Below are 27,671 nucleotides of genomic sequence, written 5' to 3'. Positions count from 1 at the left end.
GTAATTTCAAAACATTGTAAACATTATCTGACGTTTCTTCAGGCATGAAATTATATCGCTTTACTCGCTAATATCATCCAAGAGTGTATGATACAGACTTAGGAAGAGAATGTATTGAGACACTGAAATATTTGTAATAAGACATTTGCCTTAGGATTAGAGGTAGTGGGGAGCTGTCCACAATCTCTTAAATATAGTCCCCCTCTTTTAGGTGGCTCCGGAAGAATTTAAGACCAGCATTGGCCGTGTGAACTCGTGTTTGAAAAAGGCTCTCCCAGTCAATGTGAAATGGCTGCTGTGTGGATGTCTCTGCTGCTGCTGCACCCTGGGGTGCAGCCTGTGGCCTGTTATTTGTCTCAACAAAAGAGTGAGTATTATCAGCCTATTGTATAACAATAAAAAGAGCTGACATTTATTGGACACTTACTTTGTGTTCCAACTGTTTCCATGATTTATTTAATTCCCGGAACAATGCTGTCCTTATTTTAAAGCTAAAGAAACTCAGGGAAGAGAGAGTAAGGCACTGTTCAGCCTTTTTCAATACTTTGTCACTTAATATGAGCTTCCACCATTTGAAATAAATGCGATGTAATTGATGTACTCAGTAAATATATAAGGATTGCTTTAAAAAGAAAAAGAAAACCCAAAGGGATGACTTAAAGGAGTTCTGAGCCACAGGTGTACTAGGAGAGCATCTTTGGCTCTGAAGCCAAGCAGAAGGACCAGCAATCTTCAAAGGTGAAGAAAGCCCTTATCTTTGATATGTCACAATAACATTCTTTTCTAGTTGTGTCATGAATTTAGTATATTGCCTTAATTTTGTCTGCTTTAAATTTTTATCTTTATTTTAGGACTGTTTTCCTCCAGTGGGAAGACATCTTTGAAAAAGTCTGATTAGGGCTGGAGAGATGGCTCAGAGGTTAAGAGCATTAGCTGTTCTTCCAAAGGTCTGGAGTTCAATTCCCAGTAACCACGGGGTGGCTCATAATCATCTATAATGAGATCTGGTGCCCTCTTCTGGCATGCAGGCACACATGCAGGCACACCACTGTATAAATAATAAATAAATAAATCTTTTTTTACAAAACAAAGATTGAAAAAAGAAGAAAAGTCTAATTAATGGTCTGGAAATACAGATCTGTGCTACAGTGTTTGCCCAGCCCATGTGAGGTAATAAAAAAAGGGGGGGCTGGAGAGATGGTTCAGAGGTTGAGAGCATTGGCTGTTCTTCTAAAGGTCCTGAGTTCAATTCCCAGCAACCACATGGTGGCTCACAACCACCTATAATGAGACCTGGTGCCCTCCTGTGGTGTACAGGTGTGCGTGCAGACAGCATTTGTATACATAACAAATAAAAATATGTATATATTAAAAAAAAAAAGAAAAGCGAAAGAAAATTGAGAGTAAAGGGCCTGGAAAGATCGATTAACTGCACTTTCTGTGCAAGTGTGAGGATCTGAGCTTAAACCCCAGCACCTATGTCAAAAGCCAGGCATGGGTGGAGACAGAGGGTCACACATGCTTGCTGGCCATCAGCAAGAGACTCTGTCTTAAGGAAATGGGTTGGAATCTGGGTTCGGTGGTGCACGCCTATAATCCCAGCACTCAGGAAGCCGAGGCAGGCCGATCGCTGTGAATACAAAGGCAGCCTGGTCTACAAAGCAAGTCCAGGACAGCCAAGGCCACCCAGAGAAACCCTGTCTCAAACCACCAAACAACAACAACAAGAAAAAGGAAATGGGATGGAGCTAGAGTGCTACACAAGCACACATGTGAACATACGTGTGCCTATACAGCGCATACATGTAGGCACACCACATGCATGTGTGTGCACACACACAAGTTATGATTAAATACAGTGAGGATAAACACCCATTCTACCTAAAGTTCTTTCCCTAGTACATACTAATGCTTTGTTTAAACTTGTTAACAATTGGTCCACTAGATCAGACATGATATTATAAACTGAAAATATTCAGCCAGACAGTGATGGCACACGCCTTTAATCCCAACACTTGAGAGGCAGAAGCAGATGGATCTCTGAGTTTGAGGCCAGCCTGGTCTACAGGATGAGTTTCAGGACAGCCAGGGTTAAAACAGAGAAACCCTGTCTCGAAGAAAATGTTCTCAAGAAATAATCATTTTATCTTGCATTTCCTCTTAAGCTTCTCTCATGGCTACTTCAAAAAGATAGATAATAAAGTGACTTTTTTTTTTAAAGCTTGAGCATTGTGCATGCTAGTCAGGTGCTCTACCACTGAGTTATAGCCCCAACCCTTGTTTGTATTTTGAGACAGGATCACATTAAATTACCCAGGCTGATTTGTATGTGTGTGTGTTATTTCTTCTTTCTTTTTCTTTTCTTTCTTTCTTTTTTTTTTTTTCAAAACAGGGTTTCTCTGTGTAGTCCTAGCTGTCCCAGACTCTCTTCTCCGACTTGGAGATCCGCCTGCCTCTGCCTCTCCAGTGCTGGAATTAAAGGCGAGTGCCGCCACTGCCAAGCAACAGATTTTTTTTTTCTCAGACAAGGTCTTATTATGTAGTCCTGTCTAGCCTGGAACTCATATGTGGTCTTGAGCTCACAGAGATTTGTATGCATCTGCCTCTGCCTCCTCGGTGTTGAGGTTAAAAGCTCGCACTGCCACACACCTGGCCCAGCTGATCCCTCTGTAGCGCCAGGTAGGCCTTGAGCTTGTGGTCTTTCTCTCTCAGTCTCCTAAGCAAAATCAAGATCATAGGGGTGCATTCACCAGGCCCAGCTCCCCTATGACATTTTTGAAGGAAAAGTTAAGCGCTTTACTGATTCTTTTAATAACCACCAGTAGATCAGAGCTTTGTTTGAAATACAGTTGAATTTGTTTGTCAATGCAAGCATAGTATTTTCAAATGACTTTCTATACCTTAAAAAAAAAAAACTGACAGCATAAATTTTATAGTTGTATTTTTTTTTTTTAGAAGTTAGAATCAGTAACTTTCACCATATTATTTTAAAGCCTCAGTGTAAATTAATCATGGTTTGGATTTCCTAGCCTTAATTACTTAGAAACAAGGTTTGGGGTTTTAATGTTACAAAGGATATTGTTCTTCTGTGACTTATTTATGCTTTCTTTGTCCTTCTCAGTAACTACACCTGAGGGCCTGAAACAGGAACATTTTTTTTTCTAATCATGTGTTGGTGCTAGGAGTATTTCTAACAGAATATCCAATGAAAACTGAGATGATGCTGATTCTGTGATATCCTTCTTTCTGTCGTTGCTTTAGTTAAGTAAGAGTTCATACTAGAGCCAGCAGGATGGCTCAGCTAGCAAAGGTGCCAAGCCTGAGAAATCTGAGTTCCATCTCCAGACCCACATGGAGTCTTCTGACCCCTGTGTGCATGCACATAACGCATGCACCAGAACATACATGTGGGTGCTCGAACGCGTGTACATAGCCACACGTACATCTTACTAATCTTACAATTTGAAAATAATCATTTATGGGGCTTGACAGATGTTTCCAGGTTTAAAAGAATTTCCTACTCTTCTAGATGATGCAAGTTCAAATTTCAGACAGACTTCAGGTGACTTGTAACCACCTATAATTCCAGCTCCAAGAGATCTGAAGTTTTGTTGTGGCCTCCGTCAGCACCATCACACACATGGTACACAGACATACACACATACACATTTTGTTTGGTTGGTTTTAAGCCAGGGTTTCTCTGTGTAGCCCTGGCTGTCCTGGATTCACTTTGTAGGCCAGACTGGCCTCAAACTCACAGAGATCCGCCTGCCTCTGGAGTGCTGGGATTACAGGCGTGTATGTCACCGCACCTCACTAAACAAGCACATTTTTTTTAATAACAACAACAACAACAAAACACTTTAGAATGACAATTCAGACTAAGAATAAAAATCAACTGGTAGAATGCTTACTCTGCATGCACAAAACCCTAAATGCAATCTCCAGCACCAGGTAGAGCACACATGATAGCACATGTCTGTAATCCCAGCACTTGAGGCAAAAGCAGTGGAAGCAAGAGTTCAAGGCTGCCGATGACTACATAGTGGGTTTGTGGCCAGCCTGGGCTATAATAAGATTCTGTCTAAAATGATCCTTTAGTGTAGATTTGTAAACCATTAATTACCCCAAGAGCCAAACCATTTCTCGATATTCTTGAATGCTTAAAATAACTATCTGATCCCAGCACTTGGGAGGCAGAGGCAGGCGCATCATTGTGAGTTCCAGGCCAACCTTGTCTACAAAGCTATTTCAGCACAACCAAGGATACATAGAGAAACCCTGCTTTGAAAACAACAACAACAAAATTTAAATACAGTAACTATCTGCATTTTAAAAATTAGAATACTGAAACCACAGATCAATGAGACGGCATTTGCCTAGTGTCTGTGAAGTCCTAGATTCTGCCCCTGGGACTTCATTAATGAATGAAATAATGTTTAAAAGAAGATTTGTGCTATCTAGCCAGCTTCTCCTAAAAGCTAAAGATCTGAGAAGACTGGGCTTTAATGAGAGTTTACTGTGGCTACAGTTAGGTAGGTTTTGACTTACTGCTCTTACATGTGCCATGGAAGTAGCAGTAACCATGGAAGTAGTTTCATATTCAGCTTTGAAGCTTGGTCATGCCACTGCCCTTGCAATGAAGCTACTTTAACCCTTTCTCTTGTATTACTTTGAGCCTTTATAAATTGAGAGAACTAGTAGAGAAGGGAGGGTCACCATCATGCTTGATTCCTTTTTTTTTAAGTATTTTAAATTTTTATTATTTTATTTTTAATGATTTATTTATTTTTATTTTATGTGCACTACTGCTTTGCCTGCATATATGCTTGTGTGAGGGTGTCAAATCTCCTGGAACTGGAGTAACGAGCAATTGTGAGCTGCCGTGTGTGTGCTGGGAATTGAACCTGGGTCCTCTGGAAGAGAAGACAATGCTCTTAACCACTGAGCCATCTCTCTTGCCCCTAATTAAAGTTTTTTTTTAAGAGAGTAAAAATGAAAGCACTAATGATAATGTCATATCATATAGAGAAGTAATCAGGCTTTGTGGTGAAAGACAAATAGTTCTCTCTGCAAGGTATATTCAAACATTTCTGTGTTTTTCACAGAATATGTTATGTGCTCTTGTGCAAAGAAGACATGAAGCTATTCCATATAGTATTATAACTTAGTTGTAGCCTGCCTTTGAACTTTTTGGAAGAGTCTGTCTGTCTGTCTGTCTGTCTGTCTGTCTGTTTTTGAGACCATGTCTCATATCCCAGGCTAGCCTTGAACTCACTATGTAAGTGAGGATGGCCTTGAACTTCTGGTCCTGCATCCACTTCCTGAATGCTGGGATTATTTGCTACTATAGTGCTACTATGCCTAGTTTGTACAGTGGTTGGAGTGGAACCCATGCCTTTATGTCTTGCTGAACTTGAGTCATTTGCCCATAGCCATATATAAGAAAACGTGTCTGTTTATAATGTATAAATAATACTCCTGGCTAATGAGTGTGTTCACCCATTTACTTTTTGGTCAGCTCTACTGGATAACAGCCTTACTCCATACAGCTTTTTTGCAGTTTTTTTGTTTGTTTGTTTTGTTTTGTTTAGATGGAATCTTACTATATAGCCCTGGCTGTCCTGCATCTCACTGTGTAGACCAGGTTGGCCTTAAATTCACAGAGATCTACTTGCCTCTGCTTCTTGAGTGCTGATATGAAAGGTGTGTACAACCATACTCCATGTAAGATTTCCGTCTGCTTTCCTTAGTAGTTGATACTGAGCAAACTGTTGCAGTCCAAGAAGAGCCACACAAACCACCCAGATCCAGTCTCAGTCATATATGGTTGCTTTATTGAACACACATCCCAAGACTTATTGCAGTTAAGGCCATAGTGGACTCTGGAGCCAAACTGTGACATCCACCTGTTCTTAGGGCAGGTTTTTTTTTGTTTGTTTGTTTTTGTTTTTAATAGGAAAACCAAGTACAGAAGACAAGGGAGGGCAGTAATGTATTGTAATACATTTTGGCCAACTAGACAAAGTATTATCAGTTAACCTTTAAGCTGATTGGTCCCAAGTGAGGTAGTGAAGCGGTGGTTAGGGTCTCCCAGAATGCAACCAGAGTGTATCCAAGTGCAGAGATAACGTGGAGTGCAACCAGAGTATAGCCAAGTGTGGAGATAACAGAGTATGAATTACAAAACCAATGAGTCAAAGTAAAATATAAGGTTAACTTGACCCTCTGCAAGGACTTGTTAGTGTCGGCAACGGATAACTAATTCTAGAAAACTGAATTAAAATTTTTTAACTGAAGCTGGGTGCAGTAGCACATGCCTGTAATCAGCATTTTTGGGAGGCAGAGGCAGGTAGATCGTTGTGAGCCTGGCAAAAGGAGTCCAGAACAGCCAAGGCTACACAGAGATACCCTGTCTCGAAAAAAAAAAATGCTAATTTAATTTCACCTTATAAACAGAGATGGAGATGGAATACAAAATGGCTTCAGCTTTGTTACAAAGAGCAGGCCTTGACACTAACTTGATACATAGTCAATTGGACAGTGACCAGGCTGGCCTCGAACTCACAGAGATCCTCCAGCCTCGCCTCTGCCTCCCACATGCTGGGACTAAAGGTGTGCGCCACCACCACCACCACCAGGGTTATTTTTTTCCAAGTACTTTTTAAAGAAAGAATTTACATACTATAAAACTTACTTATATTGTCCAGGCTGTGGATTGACGAATTTTAAAAAAATGATTTTAATAGGGCTTAATTATTTAATAGTGAACCACCGTGGAGGGCTGCACTCACCCTTAATGAATCAAGTTGCCAAACATACCACCTCCCCGCCTTACCAGGCGCCTGCTTTATAGACCAGTGTTTCTCAACCTTCCTAAGGTTTGATACCGTTCCTAATGTCATGGTGACCCCCAAGGCATAAGATTATTTTTGTTGCTACTTCGTAACTGTAATGTTGCTGCTGATATGAACAGTAAGGTAATAGTAATCCAATACACCGGATAGCTGGTATTGGATTTGTGACCCACGTGTTGAGTCACTGAGACTATAGTGGAAATCTAGGCTTAGAGTGCCACCTGGTGTCAGAATAACCGACATCACGACAAGTGAAACAGAAAACCAAACTCTGGGGAAAGTTCGATTTGTTGTTGTTGTTGAGTTTTTGTTTCTTTGTTTTTTTGTTTTTTTTTTTTTCCCATTCAAGGTTTTTCTGTGTATCTCTGAATGTCCTGTAATTTTCTATATAGACCAGGCCGCCCTCAAACTCCTGCCTCTGCCTTCAAGTGGTGGGGTTAAAGGCTTGGGTCATCACTGCCTGGTGGAAAACTAGATACTTATGCACATTTCTTTATTACTTTTGTTTTGTTTTTTGAGACAGGGTTTCTCTGTATAGCCTTGGCTGTCCTGGCCTTGTAGACCAGGCTGGTCTTGAACACACAGTAATTATAGGCATGTGCCACTGTTCCTGGCATTTTTTTTTTTTTTTTTTGAGTCAAGGTCTTTCTATGTAGGCTTGGCTATCCTGGAATTCGCTATGTAGACCAAGCTGACCTCAAATCACGCAAATCCTCCTGCCTCAGCCTTCCTTCAGAGTGCTCAGATGGAAGGGATATGCCACAAACCCTAATAAAATGCCTGTTTCACCGCTTCCCCTCCCCTGCCCCTCATCTGGGGTTCTGCTGGTCTCCACAAACGCTATCTAATCAGGAGTTTGAAAGATGGCTTGAAAGTGTCCTACGGATTCATATGTCATTACACCGAGCACCAGGAATTAGACAGACTCCCGAATAGGCAGACAGAGGGACCTTGACGAGGCAATAAATGTGGTGAACTTCCAAAATGGCTGGCTTTGTCCTCATTCTCCTGACCTGAAACAAAAACCTAGCTTAGGACCATAAGCTTAAGACAAAAGCCTGGGGAGCTTTATTCTCTTCTTTTCTACCGGTAGGACTGATTCCTTGTTGGTTGGTTTTTGCCTTCTGTTCAGTTGTAGGTGTTCCTTAGGTGCTTTGAAGATGAATCCCACATCAGATATATGACTTATATATGCAGATGTGGTCTCACATTTATGTGTGTTGCTTTTTCTGTTTCTTTTTTACTTTCCCCTTCTCTGGGTTTTATGTTTGGGATGGGGGCTGGGGGCGTCTAGGGTTTTCTGTTCTTTTTGTTTCATTTGGGGTTTTATTTGCTTGTTTGTTGCGGGGGTGGTCATATTAAGAAATTGCCAAGAGCAGCACAAAAAGCTTATTATTTATAACCTTTTTAAAAGGAGTTTTTACAGCTTCTAGGCTGATATTTAAGCCTTTGATTCATTCTGAGTTAATTTTTGCATGATGTAAGCTAGGGCCAACTCCACTCGTAACCGTCATATATCCAGTTTCCCAACCTCATTCAAGAAGCCATCCCTCCCCATTGTGTCCTTTTGTAGCCCCTAGAGTAGGAATTACAAATGGTTGTAAGCTTCCCCATATGGATACCAAACACTGACTCCCAGGCCTGTTAACTTTGGAGCCCTCTCTCCAGGCTCATATGTCTGGCTTTCATCCTAGTGTCATACTGCTTTGGGTAGCCTTCCGATTCTGATTTCACATTAGGACATGTGATATCTCTAGCTCATTCTTTCTCAGGATTCTTCTGGATCTCGGGGTCTTTTGTGATTATATACAAATTTGGGGGATTTTTCTTTCTCATTTCTATATTGCATTGAAGTAGTGTGGCTAGTTCAATATAATGCTTCATCTCATGATCAAAATACAGATTTTTTTTCACCTTTCTACTCTTTTTTTTTTCTTTTTAATTTTTGCACAAATGGGTCCTTCCTTCCTTTTTTTTTTTTTTTTTTTTTTTTTTTTTGCCCTTTTTATTTACCTATTTTGAGGCAGGGTCTCACGGTGTAGTGCTGACTCATGATTGGCCCAAAACTCACAGGGATTCACCTCCCAAATGCTTGGATTAGAGAGGCATACCACATCTGGATTTTCTTTTATCTTAATCAGAAACGTTTTAAAATTTCCAGTAAGAATCGAGAATTCCTGAGAATCTTACAGTGTTTTTTAAAGCTTCAGAAACTTTTCTGGCTCCCTACAAAGTACATGCAATTTTTGAACGGATTTGACTGGAGAGACTCAGCCTGTATCCTATTCCCTGCCTTACTGCTTCTCTCATTTCAAACTTCACTTTCTGCTAGGAAAACTTTCTGTGTTGAGCCACCTTCATTTGGAAGGTAAGATGTTCACTGAAAAAGTAGTCCTGAGAAAGGTACATGAACAGCCTGTAATTGCTGCTGTTCTGCTAGCACTGTAGCTCTCATAGCAGTCCAGTGTGTGGCCATGTACCACACAACAATGCATATGTATACTTCATTTGGAAAAACATAAATTCAATTTTGATGGCTGGATGGATGGATAGATAGATCTCCTTTTATAGCTATATGGTAACCATATTACTTTGCTTTTGGTGGTTTCTGTCACATACATTGCCTCTTTTCTGGTTTCTGATAGAGAAACCAGAGAAGAAATTAATAGAACTGTACAAGAAAACAGAAAAAAACACAGACACGTGTAGCTTGCATAGCTTATAATGTTCTTAGCGAATAGTGTTCTTCAGCTCTTCTCACAGAATGTTGATTCTTTTTCTTAGACCAGAAGATCGATTCAGAAGTTACTAGAATGGGAAAATAACAGATTATACCACAAGGTAAGACATTTTAGGCAAATAAATGCCCCATTCATGTGTTTGCATTATCAGATTGAAAAGGTAAGTACTACATGGATGATTCAGTACGCAGAGGAAGGGATTGATAGACTACTCCTCAGTTATTAGCATGCATTCTTGATAAGGGTTTTGAAATGCTCTTTTATGCCATGCAGCCTAAACTGAACCTTTAGTGACTTATTCAAATGTAATTAACCGAAGATGCTAGAAAACTTCTTAACCAACATCTACCTTTTTAGCTTGCTTTGCACTGGAAGTTGACTAAAAGAAAATGTGAAACTAGCAATATGATGGAGTATGTAAGTATGAAGTTGTTTTCATCACATTTCGTTGGATTTCACCGCCAGTGTAATGTATCCCTGTGTTCACCATCTGTTGTCTGTGCCTTTTAACCCCTCAGCCCAAATTTCTGTCTGTTGGGGCGCTGAGGCCACTCTTTATCTTCTTTAAACTTGTGGCCAACCTAAAGTATCTTGGAAGCTTAGAAGGCAGGTCTCAGCTCCTCTGCTCAGCTGAAAACGTTGCCTACCCTTCATTTCTGTTACCATAGACACAAACTGTAACATATGGCAGTGAAAACAGCCAAAAAAAAAAAAAAAAAAACTTATATAAGCAGTTGACTTTCAGTTTGGGGCTTACATCGCTAGCTTTTTTTTTTTTTTTTTTTTAACTTGGCTGGCATTTAACTTTGAGTGAATAAACTACTAAATGAATACAATCTATTAAATTGGATTTGAATATAAGCTAAGAATTTTTACCAAAAATCTGTAATCTTGCTGGGTGTGGTAACACAAACCTCTTACCCCAGCAGGGGGCAAGTGGATCTCTGTAAGTTTCAGGCCAGCCAGGACTGTATAATGAGACTCTATCTCAAAACAAAATTTTAAAAATGAAAGAAAATACGAAGTCCTATTCATAAGGCATAAGACCACATATGAACAATATGATCTGTTCACCATCTTGAACCTACCAGTGTTTATCATTAAACATCCCACAGCTGAGAATATAATGCAGCCTGAAAAAGCACTTGTCCAGCATCTAGAGCCCTGTTTGGTCCCTAGCACCAACTTTAAGCAGGTTGCCTGTAAACAGGAAGTTCAAGGTCTTCCTTAGCTTTATAGTAAGGTCAAAGCCTGCCTGAGATATTAGGACTGCCTTCACCATGATAAAAGAAAAGCATAATAATAGAAGTGGCTCCTGCCTTTAATTCCAGCTCTTGGAAGCAGGGGCCGGAGGGTGGATATCTCTTCGTTTTGGGGCCAGCTTGATTTACATAGAGAGTTCCAGGCCAGCCAGGGCCACATATTGAGACCCTGTCTCACAAAAACAGAAGTCTTGGAAGCCTTTCTGCAGTTCAGATGTGTTACAGTCAATCTGTTTGAGAAACTCATATTTCATAAACGACTCACAAAAATAATAATCCTAAATTAATATTAGTTGCTTTAATTAAAAAAATAAAAATGGGTTATTTTTTTTCCTAATCTGTATAAAGCAGTTTTAATCTCTTTTTGGCTGAAAGAATCAAGATTATAAAAATGTAATAGAGTTTGGCTCTCAGCAAATAGCTATTCTAAATCAGTCAATAATAGCTGTTAGTTCCAGTGATTAGGTTTGTCTGCCAGTTCAATTTTGAAATGAATGGCCTGTTTTGTCACAACTTGTGCTTAATTTTTTTTTTTTTTGAAGAACCATTTCATGTATTTCACTCACTTCCTATAATACAGAATGAAAATACAGTTCTGTGGAAGTCAACTAGATTTTGTGGGTTATATACATTAAATGAAAAAAATATTATGTCAATATGTTCTTTTCTGTTTTTATTTTACAGGTAATACTAATAGAGTTCTTACCAAAATACCCCATATTCCGACCCGACTGAGGAGTTTTGTTCTGTCACTTCTGTGTTATCTGTCATTTCCTACCCTTAGTGCCTTGTAGATGATCTTGGAATGGAGACAGTCTCCTTTGCTGTGTTCAGTTTATTCTTTACAACAGTAGAATATTCTCACTATTTTATTTGTGTTGATTTAAGAAGACAATTTGCACATCTTTTTGTTATTAAATGAGGCTTGTGTTTTGCACTCTCAATTTTTAAATACACACAAACATATACACGTGTATATATAGTTGACACTAAAAACATCAGTGCTGGTGTTTAAAGAAACAACAACAAAAAAAAAACCCTTTGTTCTGAGCATGCCACCTTATGATTTTCATACTCACTGTTTCTAAATATGCATCATTTTTCTAGGCTATTTAATGCTCTGTAACACCTTACTGGACACACCTAAATAAGCTTTTGGTAGCTTTTAGAAATGGTTTTACTCTGCTTTCAAAGAACATGCAATTAATAGCACTGGTTTCCTCCTGCACTTTGCTAAATTGTCACTTATGTTAGTGGATAAAATATTTAAACTCCTAAAGACTTGTAAATATTGTCTCTTTGCATAATGTAAAATGTGGTATGCCATGGTTTACAGAATGTATTATTCTCAGTGTATTGCCAACAATTCCACATAGATTTTAATGTGAATGAACTTTGCAAGCATCCTTTTGAATGTAGAGACCTTTAACGTGCTGTTTTTTGGCAAAGCCAAAATGAGTATGTTAAATTTCAGGTGTGGGGCCGGATTGCCCTTCTTAACAAGTGGATTAAAACTGAAATCATTATTCAGATCTTGTACATTACACCTGAGACCAAGAACCTTATTTTTTCATTTGGTTCATTGTGCTTCATTTATCCTCCACTTCACCCTCCCCCACCCCCACCCCCATGTTTGATATCAACTACATCTTAGGGCCTCACTGGCTCTCATTTCCTTTCCCTTATGTATCCTTTCCCTCCTTTGAAAATATACAGATTTTAAGTGTCTTGAGAGCCTGGCTCACGCCTGTAATCCTAGCACTATGGAAGCAGAGACGGGTGAGTCTCAGTGAGTTTGAGACCAGCCTGATCTACAGAGTGAGTTCCAGGACAGCCAGAGCTACACAGAGAAACCCTGTCTTGAAAACCAATAAACAAACAAACAAACAAACAAAAAGATGTCTTGAGATTTTGGCTCCTGTGAGTTATCAAGGCCTCCATGAAAGCTTGGTTTATTCTCTTCTGAAGTTCCTGTGTTCTTCACTGAAAAAGAGTGCTGACAATCTCTACCTGTGTAGCCTGTCAGAGTTGATAAAATAGGCTCAGCTTTCTGCTTGAGGATCTTTTTTAAACATTTGGAAATTATTAAGGAAAAAGTAAAATTTAGATAAAATTGTTTTCGTTTTTAAATTGACCATGTGTTTGATTGGTACATGCATCTTTTTCTGATTTCTTTTCACAATTAAATTGAGTAAGATTACCACTCTGGTTCTACTACCATTTGAAATGATAACATAACAAAGGTTTTATATCATATGAATTCAACTGCAAGTGAAGGCCTGTATGTGGGTATTGTTTATAATTTGCATTGGCTGACATACATTCTCTTTGTTCTTCAATTCTTAACTGCTTTTAAGTAAGTTCATCCCAGTGAACCGAACAGTCACACAAGGTCAAGTGTTTTTCAAAGTTATGCCTCATCTGAAATCCTTAGTCCTTGACCGAAGGAGGAAAGACACTCTGATAGATGGTTCTTCTGCTTTGCACAAATACTTTTGGAGTCCCGTTCCCCTGTGCCACCCAGCCACCCCAAATCTCTAAGTTCTGATATATTGTGTATGCCTGCAAATCTATCTGCCTACTGCAAAGTTGAAGGTGTATTTTTATAGACAAGAAGGAAGCCTCTGAAAATGCATACCTAATGTCTTGTTTTATAGCTAAGGTCAGGGGAAAACAGATCTATGTTTTAGGTTCCAGCTAATGTCATCAAATTTACGTTTTATACTGTGATGTTTTAATACCAAAATTGATGTCCATCATAATACAGGATTTTTAATTCTTACTGGTAAAGTAATTTTGTGAATGTCATCCCTCAGCAATCTTACATTTTGTCTGTAGCCTTAGAATTTGACGAAATAGTGATCATAGTAACTTTTTCTGCCGTGTACAAATCACACTTCATTTTGTTTTTTAAAAGAAAAAAGAAAAAAACAAGAAGTGTAATGAATTGTTTCCATGAAACAAATATTAAGATAGGAATAGATATTATCTGGTGGTGACCAAGTTTAATTCAAGTTACAATAGTATTTGGCATTAGAAAACATTTGTCAAAATATGTCAACTCAATTTGAGCTACTCACTCATAAATGGGTTATTTGAATGTTCCGTATGCTGATAGACGGATAGTTTCTTGAGCTACCCAGAAAACCATCTATTTTCTCTTTTCCTTTCTTTCTTACGTGAGTGCTTTTTTTCACACTGTTTTTCCTTAGAAGAAGGTGATTAGAAATCAGGTCGTTTAGGTGGGAAAGGGGTTGTTTTCATTGAAATTAGCCACAGCAAAAGCGAACCTGACAGACTGTACCCTGGCTGCTAATTCCTCCCCCACCACACTTTTTTTTTTTTCCCAATTATCCTCAAATAGAGTGTAACATGTATTTTTCTATTGGGTTAGCCAAGAATTTTGTGAAAGTTATTTTTGACTGAAAAAAATTAATTTTGTTGATACGTAATATTCTTTTATTAAAACTGCATGGTAGTTTCTAAAGAATAAGGTTTTAAAATACCATGTTTTTGCCAAAGCATTTAAATCTCATTAGCTTTGAGATTGCAAATTAAAAGATTTTTTTTTTTTTTTTGTCACATTCTGAAAAGCCTGGCATGGTGGTTTACTCCTTGAATCCCAGCACTCAGGAGGATAAGGCAAGAGAATTGCTGTGAATTTGAAGGCAGCCTGGGCTACAGAATGAAACCTTGTCTCAAAGAGCAGACAGAAAGACAGACAGAGAGAAAGAAAGAAAAAGAAAAAGAAAGAAGCTTTCTGTTACTTCTCATTTGATCCAATGGTCATTTTAAAGCTTATCTAGAAGGCCAATAGCATCTATATTATTAATAAAAATAAGGGCAAATGTCAATTGCAAATTAACCCCATCTCAGATGTCTTCTTCTCACTTCCCCTCTTAACCCGTGTTTATTTAGGAAAGAGATTATTTTTAACTTTAGAAGTAGATGGGAAAGTGCCTTGTCTTTCTCAAAGATAACATGGAATGTGGAAGGAAGCAGAAGGAATGAATTCATAATTAGTAGAAATGATTCTTTTCAACTAATCATGGTAACACTAGGTTATTATATTTCTCTTGCTTAAGCAAGCCCATTTACTTATTTTTCCAATCGTGATATATTAATGATAAAATAATCACGGAGTAAAACTACCAGTCACGTAAATAATTAGCGTGAATTTTAATGCTAGTAAGCATAGAATTGACTATAGTTCTGGATGGACAATGGTCTTTGATTGAAGACTGTACCAAAACTGACATAAGAATTGATGTCCATATTTCTTATATTAGCATGACCTGTAAACACTAATATCTCAGAAATTAAACTGTGTTGATTCCTAGCATTGCCATTTTTAATGAGAGTTGTTGTTGCCTTTGATAATTTCAGAAAACCTCAATAACATTTGTAAGCCTAACAACAGTTAGGGATTTTCAAATGTCTGAGACCTTTACAGATCATTAGCACTTTTATTTTTGCTTACAGGTAAGCTGCCACTTAGAATTTAAACCGCTACTTGAACATGAAGTTCCCAAACAAAATTTCACTTGAAATTACTATATGTCCTAGGCAAATACAGAAATTATACTCATCTGAGTAATTGGGACAGTTTTATATAGCAGAAATACTTTTCACTAAATTGACAGGAATTGTTCATTTCATTGAAATTAAGTCTGATTATGCCTATAAAAGTCTGCTTCTTATAAAAAGGTTTATTTTACAACTATCAAATCATTCAGGTTCCCTTAAGTGGTGAACTGTTGGGAAATTTTTCCTGGTAAAGAATAAGTTTATTAATACTTTAATAAACTTAGTAAGTTTATTATATACTTTGTGAGCTAAAAATAATTGAAGGATATTCGTAAGTATATCTTTCCACGTGTGTGTGTGAGTGTGTATGTATGTATGTGTGTGTGTAATCCTTATCTTGCTCAAACTTTTCCTTACCTGATTCTGAGCCAGCCTTTTTATTTTGATGATAGCAACCTGAGAATATGTTCCATTTTCTGTGAATTTTGTCAAAGTCAGACTTACTGAAGAAACAGTTTATCTAATATTGTGAGCCCCAGGCAAGTGACCTAAATTACATGTCAGTGTTTTCATTTGTAAAAGTAGTGGGTTGAACCTGAGCTAGACAGAGAATGAGAGGTGAGCTAACATTCTGTGGTTCTGAGGAGGCCTAGAAGATCTTTGCTGTGTAGAGTGTGAGAATAGTGATTGTCAGATCTACACTTGGGAAACTCATACTGTCTTGCACACAGTTTGAGTTGAGGTTGCTGGCTGGCTGCTAGTTGATGTGTGTCAGTAAATACACACTCAAAGAACCTGATGCCCGGTAGACCTTCTTCCCTTCTGTGCTGATGAAAGTGAATGTAGTTTCCCTAGGAAGTGAGGGCTGGGGTCTCTGTTTGCCACGTGGTGTGTTACTGTGCGGTTGGTATCTCGGCAAGAAGTGCAGGTGTGACAAGAGCAGACATGTAAAAGGATCTGCTTAGAGCATGTGAAGAGTTGCATATTCAACTTCACATCGGCTTCAGTGTCTCACCAAGTTTCCTACTCGCAAAAAGATCCGTGGGAATGGATTTAGAAATGTAGGCGGGAAGGAAAATGGCAGACAGTTCCAACCCAAGTCAGTTCTGGTTTAGTTCTTTGCCCTGCTGCTTAATTCCTCTGTACCTCATGTCCTCATTGCTGAAGTGGGGACAAGAATCTGGACCTACCTCACAGGGGAATTGAGGGTCTTTTTCATGTGTTCGTGTAGTTAGAAGCTGACTAGAAGAAATAATGGATAACAGTTATATAATTCTAAGTAGATGTGACTTTCGATCTGTTATGTTCTTTTTCTCAGTAATACCCTAAAGAGTAAGTGTTACATTGATTTTTTTTTTCAGTAGTCATTTTTGTTGCTAGTGCCCTATTAAACATGAGTGATTGTACTATATCAATGCTTGATTTAGGGAGGAAAGCAGGTGGGTGTGAACCAGTGGCTCTCAGTTTGGGGCAGATAAAGATAGCAGTGGAGTGTATCCTTGAGCCTCTCTCAAAAATTTATGAAAAAAAAAAAAAAAAAACACTAAAGGCCACACACTGACCTATCACATTCTTTCTACACCAGCCAAACAAGACATGGAATCACCATGCATTTTGCTCATGTGCTTTCCTGTTCTGTCTGTTGACATTGCTTACCCACACTGATTGAAAGCTGGGAATGGAAGTGTGCTTGTAACTAATGGAAATGAGAAAGATGTCCTTAAGTGTACTTTAATATATACTTGAAAATGGGGAAGGAATTAAGAGATCCATATTATGAAAATGTTGGGAGCCACTTTTATAAGAGAACTATTTGATCCTCTCAACACGTTGCTTCCTAGTCCCTGAATATGAGAGAGAGAGAGAGAGAGAGAGAGAGAGAGAGAGAGAAAGAGAGAGAGAGAGAAAGATTGGCTAGGTTGAGGTATAAATTCAGATTATAATTTGTCTTCAGTTTTGCTTTGTTTCAGGATTCTGGAACTGAACTGATTCGATGAGCTGTGTCCAGGTACACACACAGGATTGCAAATGTGCAGTGTTCTAGTGTCATGTTCTAGTAACAATTTCTAAGTCTAAGTAACAATTTCTCTGCCTCTTAAAGTAATTGTGTGCGTAAGGTTTGTATGATAATCAAGGCAATAAGTTCTCAAATGTTCCTTTTACTCCTGCTTATTTAATTTGCTTTTATCTTGGCACACTCTTCCTGCTTTTCTGTTTTTCGTGCGAGCAAATAGTTAAAAATTGTTTTAACGCCTGGACTTTGAAACAAGTTACAAATGTGTGAAATTCTATAATCTACAAGCTAGTTTGCCCTCCTTGGAGTAACCACATGCAAGTATGAATCTGTACTGCAGCAACAGGACAGCCAGATAGCTACAGAGCTGGCGTTGTTCAAAAAAATCTGCTTGAAAATGAGACAGCTTCTACATTTCGGCAGAGGATTCCTGTTGGGACAGCTTTACCAGGAGAGAATAACAGTGGCTGTGTCCATCAAACCAAGAACTTTCATGCATCTTGTAGTGTTATGTAGCCTGTGGAATGAATTCTTCTTTCCCCTTGAGTCCAGGGCTGATTCCCCTGGAAGAACTCAACCTATATACAGCTGTGCCAAAATGAAGGCTACTTGCCTCTGAAACTTTCACTGCTGCTTCTGTCATTGTTCACTTGTCAGATAAAATTTTATTCTCAGGATGCAAATTCCAATAAAGTGCAAATCTGTGTTAATGAGTTGAACCGTGTGACTTCCGGGTGCACCTCCTCAATTTCTTTCCTTATGTTTTCATCATCATAATAACATTGCTTGGGGGTGCATGCTATCACTCAGCTGGTAAAGATCTTATTTGATCCCCAAGACCCACATGTTAGAAGGAGAGAACTAACTCTCACAAGTTGTTCTCTGACCTCTTCACATCTCTCTCTCTCTCTCTCTCTCACACACACACACACACACACATACAAACAAACAAATAAACAGATAAATAAGTGTAATTTAAAAAAAATTTTTTCAAGACAGGGTTTCTCTATGTAGCTCTAGCTGTACTGGACTCACTGTGTAGACCAGGCTGGCCTCGAACTCACAAAGGTCCGCCAGCCTCTGCTTTCTGAGTGCTAGGAATATAGGTATGTGCCACCACTGTTCCCACTAAATTGATTGATTAATTAAGCAACCTTTCACACTTTTTTTTAGAAAATTTGCCATGTTGTATAATAAAGTTAATTTATATTATTTTTTAACATTTATTCACTTTACATCCCAGTTGGAGCCCCCACCCTCCTCTCCTCCCAGTCCCACCTTCCCTCTCTGTTTCCCCTATCCCTCCTCCCCTACTCTTCAGAGAATGGGAGCCCCACTCACCACTCACCACAGCATAATTTATACTAATCTTAAACAAGTTTAGACCTTATGAAACAATCACCATAGTTAAGATCAAACATATTCTCATCTCTTCAGAAAGACCCTTCCAACTCCCTTCAGTATCAATCTAACACCATAACTCAACAAACCAGGCATGGTGGCACAGACCTCTAATCCCACCCAGCACATGGGAGCCTGAAGTAGGAAGATTATGGTAAACTCCAGCCCAGCATGGCCTACATACCAAGTTCCAGACCAGCTGGGGCTAATAATGAGCCTGAAAATAATGATAACAATAATTAATAATAATAATAAATAATTTTGTAGAGATCATTATTACTTGAGACTTCTGTTAAATGGCACTATTTTGCATATTGCTTCTCTTCCCATTGGTTAGTATTGTGTCGGGTTCTCTAAGTAATTTATGCTATTTATTGGCTTTGGGACCCTTCATTATACCCAGTGTTTGACATATGGCTAAGTAGCCAAACACAAATGTTTAAGCAAGGAGTGTGGAAATATAAAGCTACCTAGCAAGTGTTGACTCTCATCGGCAAGTGACTAGCATCTTCTACTTGAGTTGTACTCAGCTGGTTAACATCCATTCATACGAGATTTAAGGGGAAAAAAAATGCCTTTTGCAAAACTGATCAAAAATAGCAAAGTAAGGGTCAGAGAGAGAGAGGGCTCAGCAGTTAAGAGAACTCACTGCTCTTGCAGGTGATGTATGGTTCCGAGCACCCACATGGTGAGTCCCAACTGTCTATGCCTCCAGTTCCAATTAATCTGACACATCTTCTGATCCCCATGGGCTTCTTCATGCACATGCCGTGCATACGTATACTCGGGTATACACACACACATAACATTTTTTTAAAATCACAAGGGGAGCTAGAGAGATGCTAACCTAGGCCTATTCCTGGAAACATCTAGCCTCTGTGCAACCTAATCTAGGCCTAAAATGTTTTCAGCCTCTGAGACTTACAGCTGAATAAACTCACCTTTTCTAGTTCTTTCTGAACAATGGCTGTATGGTTCAACTCAGCTGTTCAGGCTCAAACTTCTCTCCAAACTGACTGATTCAATCTAACTTCTCTCTCAGCTTCTCACTGAATTGATCTGCTTGGACTCAAACTCTAGCAATCTATTCTAATCTTCTGGCTCTTTCTCGGTCTCTGGCTAGTTCTGTCATGAACTATGTTGAGATTGTTCTCTCTTCAACCTCTCTTTGTAAAACTTTCCCAGTAAAAACTACCCCTGAATTCTACAAACTGAACTACCACAAACTCAACTCCACTGCACGGCCTCTGAACAACCTGACTCATGAACTGCCTGAACAGAACTCAGAGATCTGCATGTCTCTGTCCCCTTACGTGCAGGGATTAAAAGCATGTACCAAGAAGCCTCTACCAAAGCTTTTCTTTAACTGAAACTTTCTCTATACCAGGCTGGCCTTGAACTCAGAGATCTGCTTGCCTCTGTCTCCTGGAATTAAAGGCATATCCATATTTCAGCCAGAGAAGCCCTGTTGCTGGATTAAAATTCTTTTACAGGATCCAATTTTCTGGCCTCATAGGCTCCAACACACATGAACACTTAAAAGCATATGTCCAACTCTGTCAATGGCAGTCATTGACAATGAAAGCTGTCATATGAAAATAGCAAATTGAAAGTGGTGGTGTACACTCTGGAAAGCTATCTGGCACTTTCTAAGACAAATAGGAATAGTGCTTCCTCCAGACCCAGCTATACCACTGCTAGGTATATACCCAAAGTTCGTTCAAGTACACAAAAGGGACACTTGCTCAACCATATTTATAGCAGCTCTTATTTGTAATAGCCAGAACCTGGAAACAACCCAGATGTCCATCAACGGAGGAATGGGTACAGAAATTGTGGTATTTTTACACAATGGAATACTACTCAGCAATCAAAAAGGAGGAAATCATGAAATTTGCAGGCAAGTGGTGGGATCTAGAAAAGATCATTCTGAGTGAAATATCCCAGAAGGAGAAAGACAAACATGGGATATACTCACTTATATAGACCTATAAGATATGATAAACATAATGAAATCTATACACCTAAAAAAGATAATCAATTGAGCGGACATGGGGCAAGATGATCAATCCTCGTTTAGAAAGACAGATGGGATGTACATTGAACGTATGACAGGAGTCTACTGAGCGCATCTGAAAGACTCTAACTAGCAGTGTTTTCAAAGCAAAGACTCATGACCAAACCTTTGGCAGAGTACAGGGAATCATAAGAAAGAAGGGGAGTTAGTTTGATGGGGAAAGGATAAGAGCTCCACAAGGACCAAATATATCTGGGCACAGGGTCTTTTCTGAGACTGACATTCAACCAAGGACCATGTATGGATATAACCTAGAACCTCCACTCAGATGTAGCCTGTGGTAGCTCAGTAACCAATTGGTTTCCCAAAGTGAGGGGAACAAGGACTATTTCTAACAGGAACTCAATGACTGGCTCTTTGGCCTCCCCACCCCCGAAGGGAGGAGCAGTCCTGTTAGGCCACAGAGGAGGGCTTTGCAGCCAGTCCTGAAGATACCTGATAAAACAGGATCAGATGAATGGGGAGGAGGTCCCCCCTATCAGTGGACTTGGAAAGGGGCACGGTGGAGATGAGGGAGGGAGGGAGGGACTGAGGGATCGGGACACGGCTGGGATACAGAGTTAATAAAATGTAACTGATAAAAAAAATTAAAAAAAAAGAAAAGAAAAAAAGAGAAAGTGGTGGTGTACATCTTTAATCACAGCACTTGGGAAGCAGAGGCAGGCAGAGCTCTTGAGTTATGAGGCCAGCTTGGGGTACAAAGCAAGTCCCAGGACAGCCAAGGCTTCACAGAGAAACCGTATCTTGGAAAACCTAAAGAAGAAAGAAAGAAAGAAAGAAAGAAAGAAAGAAAGAAAGAGAGAGAGAGAGAGAGAGAGAGAGAGAAAGAGAGAAAGAGAGAAAGAGAGAAAGAGAGAAAGAGAAAGAGAGAAGGAGAGAAGGAGAGAAAGAGAGAGAGAGAGAGAGAGAGAAAGAGAGAAAGAAAGAATAAAGAGAGAAAGAAAGAAAAAGACAAAAAAGAAAAAGAGGGAAAGGAAGGAAGGAAAGAAAGAAAGGAAGGAAGGAAGGAAGGAAGAAAGGAAGGAAGAAAGAGAAAGAAAGAAAGAAAGAAAGAAAGAAAGAAAGAAAGAAAGAAAGAAAGAAAGAAAGAAAGAAAGAAAGAAAGAAAAAGAAAAGAGAGAGAAGGAAGGAAGGAAAGAAAAAATGCATACAGTGTATTGTAATATCGTAATAGAAGCAAAAGCATTGGAAAAGCCTGGAAGAATTTGCCCTGTTTGACTCCCAGGGGCTTACATTCATCCCACAATAAGACAAGAACCCTGAAATAATGTAGGCCAACCAATTAAAACCTGCCCAGGAACCCCGGGAAAAGGTCAAGGACATAGTAGAAAAGAGAAACCTGCCTTGCAGGAAGAGATTCCCACAGTCCTAACAGCTTACCTCCCGGTCAGCTTAACATACGCATACCTGCCGCATTCTGTATCACCTTTTCCATCAAAATTTAAAGCTACTGTGAGGTAAATAAACAGGGATTAGAGTCTTGAGGCTATTGAGGATGAGCCTTCATGGAATGGTCAGCTTTTCACCTGAGCTCCAATTCCCCGCCCCCTTACAACTACCTTCCCTACAATTTAAATTTCCTCTCCAGAGGAGATTTCAGGCCTCTGTAGAGGTCTTTAAATGAAAACTAAACTTCCTCCAGACAGAAAGAATGGAATTTAAGCTCTGACTCAGACTCTAGGTGGAAACTGACATTCTGATCGCTCCAAAGATTAGAAAATGACATACTCTTGTCTCCACCCTTAAAGTTTAACGCAGGGCTTAAAGGGATGGTTCAGTGATTGAGGCCTTATTGCTCTTACAAAAGACCCGCATTCAGTTCCCAGTCCCCAGGTCAAGCGGCTCACACTCTAACTCCATGGGATCCAATAACTCTGGTCTCCATGGGCACCACAGGTATGTGGTGTTCATAAATTTGCACAGGCACTCACACGTACACAAGAAATCAATAAATCTTTCTTGAAAGATTTATTTAGTTATTATGTATGCAGTGTTCTGTCTGCATTTACACCTGCACGCCAGAAGAGGGCACCAGATCTCATTATAGATGGTTGGGAGCCATCACATGGTTGTTGGGAATTAGAATCAGGACCTTTGGGAAAGGACCTCTGAGCCATCTCTCCAACCCCAATAAATCTTTATATTATTATTATTATTATTATTATTATTATTATTATTATTATTATTAAATAGTTAATCCAGTTGAGCCTGGAAACCTTCCCACAAATGCTTGTCAACCTGTATTACTGAACATTCCATCCTGCTTGCAACTCAAAAAGCATAGCTTCCTCCTCCTGGCAACTGCTGAGATTTACAGCTTGCATTCTCTGTAGTTTTGTTTGTTTGTTGTTTTTCAAACTATAACAAAATAGTTCTTGAGATTAGTCTGTGGGGGGGGTTATTGTTTGTTGTTTTTTTTGGGGGGGGTGTCCTGTCTTTTGGGGGAAAAGGGAGCAGGGGCATTTTCTCACTACATAAGCCGTGAATGGCCTGAAACTCCCTATGTAGACCAGGGTGTCGTTACAAAGATCCACCCGCCTCTTGCTCCCAAGTGCTGAGGCTCAAGGTGTGTGCCGCCACGCCTAGTATGAATCTGATATTAAATTCTTTTGTTAACAAGATTGAGTCCATCAGAGAACCTAGAGTTTCCACATGATGCTACTACAAGAAAGAGACAGACTATGAGTCTTTCTCTCTCTGCTTTGTCCTAATTATGAATAAATCCATTTTCCTTTACCAATTTTTATTGCTTAATTCCTTTTGAAATACAGAGAAAAAGTAACAGCCTTAAGTTTTTTTGGCGGGGGTATTGGGGTTTTGCTTGTTTGTTTTTTGTTTTGTATTTTGTGTTTTCCCCCTCCCTTTGTTTTGTTTTTTACTTTTAAAGGTAGCTGGAACACAGTCTCACACAGGGTAGCATGAAACCTACCAGGCTAGCTCCAAACTCATAGGCAGTGTATTACTTTAACCTCCCAAGTTGCTTGGATCACAAGCATGCGCCATCATGCCTGGTCAGTGACAGCCATTGAGCCTGGGTGCTGGGCAACAATAAAGCAAAATGCTTTCAGTCCATAAAAATCTCTCAGGTCTTAACTGTTTCAGTATTGCTCAAAATTCCAGTCTAAACACTTTCCAAAAACAGTTCTACAAGCCGGGAACACTCAGGGAGGCAGAGGCAGGTGGATCTCTATGAGCTGGGGGCCAGCCTGGTCTACAAAGCAAGTCTAGGACAGTCAAAGCTACACAGAGAAACAGTCTCAAAAAAAAAAAAAATAACCAAAAACAAAACAACAACAAAAAAAAACTCTCATACACACAGCTCTACCTCTTAAGCACATCAAAAAACTGCTGAAGCACAAAGGCACAGAGCAAGCATTCCTGTTTCAAAAAGGAAAGAAAAGGAGAAAGAAAGAAAAAAAGAACGAGACCAAAACTGAGTTTTATTGAAGGGTTTAGTTAAGTTTACTGTTCATCTCAAAGATGGGAGGAGAAGGACTACCTATTCAAATCATCATAGCCAAATTAATTAAAGCCAGCAATTAATTAAAACAAGCTTTTTTTTTTTTTATTCCTGTGCACAGCTGCCTCCCACTAAAGTAGCATTTGAGAGGTCAGTATTAGATGTGAAGAAAGCAAGGTTTTTATAGCTCAGCGGTGAGGGGGTTCTAAATAGGGGGATGGGGCAAAATAGGTGAGATTACAGGAATAGAACATAAGCATAACAAAGACAAAACAAGGTAGTTATAACAAGATGGCCATATAACCTTTTGAAACAAAGTTAGGGTTGCAAGGTGAGTGTATCTTTTTGAAGTAAAGACATGATTGCTTTTTCCTGGAACAGGCAGTACAGAATCATTTGTAGTTAAGGTTACAGGTGGGGCATAGCCCAATCCTTGAGAGACAGATTTAATCATTAAACAGAAATGAGCCTAGTTTGTCTTTACTAAAAGATGGTGAGAGAGCAACAGCAGAACTAACACGATCTTGTTTTTCAGACACCATTTTGAATGGCCCTGTCTTTAGGTGACCCAACCCACCTCAGTTCCAGGAACTTGGCAAGTAAAAAAAAATCACAGGAGGAACTTGGTAAGAATAATTAGGCCCTGCACCTAGGGCCAACCAGTGAAACAAAAGTACCCCCACAGGTCTGGGTCTTGCCCAGGTCAAAATGTTTTCTTTAACTATAGTTTCCCCTTTGCAGTTTGGCCAACTGGCCCAAACCAATCAGCTTAAAGGTCACTTTGCTTGTTAAACCCTCACCCAATCCTATAAGCCAAGACTTGGAATTCCCCACTTGCAGTTTTTCCCTTTAAAAGCTCTGCCCTCCTGAGGGTCAGGGCCACTCTTTCTGAACTGCTGCATCAGGGACGATTGATGGCCCGAGGTCAAACTTGAATAAAGACCCTCGTATATTTGCATCCGACTTGTGTTTCTGGTGGTCCCTTGGAGGTGTCACCATCTGGGCATAACAATGGCTTTTCAAGCCTAATATGGAGACAGACTGCTTCTTCACTTACAACTCCCTGGTCACACTCCATCACTGAGGGAAGTCAGAGCAGGGTACTGAAGCAGAAGCCTTGGAAGCTGCTTACTGGCTGGCTCTCCCTGGCTTGTTCAGCTTACTTTCTTATACACTCCAGGACCACCTGCCCAAGGGTGACACTGACCACAATGAGCTGGGCCCTCCTATGCCAATCATTTATCAAGAAAATACCCCAAAGCTTGCCCAGGCTATCTGGTAGATATGTTTTCTCAATTGAGGTTCCGCTTTCTAAAATACGCTAGCTTTCATCAGGTTGGAAAAAGACTAACAAGGACATTCGGCATCCTTACATGATTTAGTAGTAATGGTAGACCAGACTGGGTATTTTTTTGTGGAAACCAATATCCATGCTTTGCTTTTCTGCTTACTAGCTGTGATGTGTTAGGCAATATGAGCTTTCATTTTTATACTGTGAATGATTTCATGGCTCTTTAATGATCTTTCCTGGTCTTTTTGTTTTTTTTTTTTTTTTTTCGAGATAGGGTTTCTCTGTGTAACAGAGCTGGACTCACTTTGTAGACTAGGCTGGCCTCACAGAGATCTACTTGCCTCTGCCTCCCAAGTGTTCCAATTAAAGGCATGCACCACCACACCTGGCCTCCAGGTCTCCACTTTCTAAACTCACATCATTTAACATTGTAAAGGCAGCATTGTGTGTCTTTACCAGTCTTTAAGTGCTCAAATGCAAAGCTAGTAGGTTACCCTGAAGCAATACACCTTTATGGGAATGAGAAAGGTCTTTTTCCTTCCCCTTGATGATACTCTGTATTTTAGTCATACAGATAGAGCTCTGTGAACACACAGAGCATGCTCCAGAAACTCAAACAGGAACTATGTTGAAAAACGAATTGTATCTGACCTTACTAGACTGTTCTCTGACAGGATCTGGCATTGCCATACATCCATGAATTGATGTAGCTCTTGTAAGTAGAAATACTTCTGTCATGTTCACATCTTGTAACATTGTCTGCTTATTTTTTTGTTACCTAATTAGCAATTGTGTATGGTATATGCTATTTCTGCAAATGTGTTTTCTATTATAGCTGTCCAGATTTAAAAAAAAAAAGATTTATTTATTTATTATGTATACAGTATTCTGCCTGCATGTGCCTGCAGTCAAGAAGAGGACACCAGTTCTCATTGAAGATGATTATGAGCCACCATGTGGTTCCTGGGAATTGAACTCAGGACCTTTGGAAGAACAGCCAGTGAGTGCTTTTAACCTGAGTCATCTCTCCAGCCCTGCCATCCAGACTCTTTTAAATTACCATACATGTTAGAAATGTTATTCAAGTATCTCCATAAAAAGCATGTTTGTCAGACCACAAATCCCAAATTTTTTTTTTAATTCGGAAAGTGGGAAACACTCCTGTTTTACCACCACAACTAAAATATTATGGTATCATGAGAAGAAGGGGTAGGACATGTTTTAGATTCCTCTGTCTCCCTCAATGGTACATTAAAACAGCACTTAAGATAATAAAGTTGGTTTTAGTCAAGCTAAGTAATCAGCAGTTGGATTAATAATAGGTTAATTAAACTTAGAGACTTCCGAAATAGGAGCAGGACTACCAAATGTGGCTTCCTTACTGCTTGCTTTGTCTTTTAAAGTTTATTTCATCCTCTTGGTAAGCTGATTCTAAGCAGTCCATTCTCTATCCTTCCCACTTTCTGGACTCTGAAACTCTGACTGATGGGGACAATGAATGAATGAGGAGGCACACAACAGATTTTGTATGAAAGAGGTTTATTAGATGGAGATGAAGAGAGGGAGAGAAGGGAGAGCAGGATATGATGGGGGGGAAAGAGAGAGGGGGCGCCCTGACAAAGAAAGAGGAGAGGGTGAGAAAGTAAGAGAGGGCAAGAGGGGTAAAGAGCAAGAGAGAAGAGGCCAGGAGAGGGACCACATGGCAGGCTCATCCCTTTAAGGAGGAAGATGACCATGCCTTCCAGGTGTGGCCACCTGGCCTGCGACACATGGTGACATCATAAGTTGCTAGGCAACCCAGGAGCAGGTTCCTAAATACTAACACTGACAATCACAAAGTAGCCATGTCCTGTGTTATTCTTAGAGCATTTGAGCTGGGGTGAAATTTACAGCTCATCTAGGCCCATCCTCACACTAGATAACCAGGAAGGTTGAAGCTTAGGAAGCTTAGGTAAATCAACTTGCCCAATGCTGAAAACAAATTAAATGACCATTAATCTTTTTTTTTTTTTTTTTTTTTTTAATGAGCCAAGTTGTTCAT

General features: G+C 39.5%; 1 protein-coding gene across 1 annotated transcript in view; it reads left to right on the top strand.

Moving 5' to 3' along the window:
* Positions 1-18,111, top strand: part of Chic1 (cysteine rich hydrophobic domain 1) — a 36,527-nt gene extending 18,416 nt beyond the window's left edge. Inside the window, exons 3-6 of the mRNA XM_021628253.2 lie at positions 212-367; positions 9,642-9,698; positions 9,956-10,015; positions 11,545-18,111. Of these exons, the coding sequence (XP_021483928.1) occupies positions 212-367; positions 9,642-9,698; positions 9,956-10,015; positions 11,545-11,595 (324 nt within the window). The 3' untranslated portion in view covers positions 11,596-18,111. The remainder of the gene's footprint in view (positions 1-211; positions 368-9,641; positions 9,699-9,955; positions 10,016-11,544) is intronic.
* Positions 18,112-27,671: the final 9,560 nt, after the last annotated feature.

Source organism: Meriones unguiculatus, chromosome X (genome assembly GCF_030254825.1).
Source record: "Meriones unguiculatus strain TT.TT164.6M chromosome X, Bangor_MerUng_6.1, whole genome shotgun sequence".
Lineage (NCBI taxonomy): Eukaryota > Metazoa > Chordata > Mammalia > Rodentia > Muridae > Meriones > Meriones unguiculatus.
The sequence above is the reverse complement of the archived record's forward strand: the minus strand, read 5'-3'. Positions and strand labels throughout refer to the sequence as shown.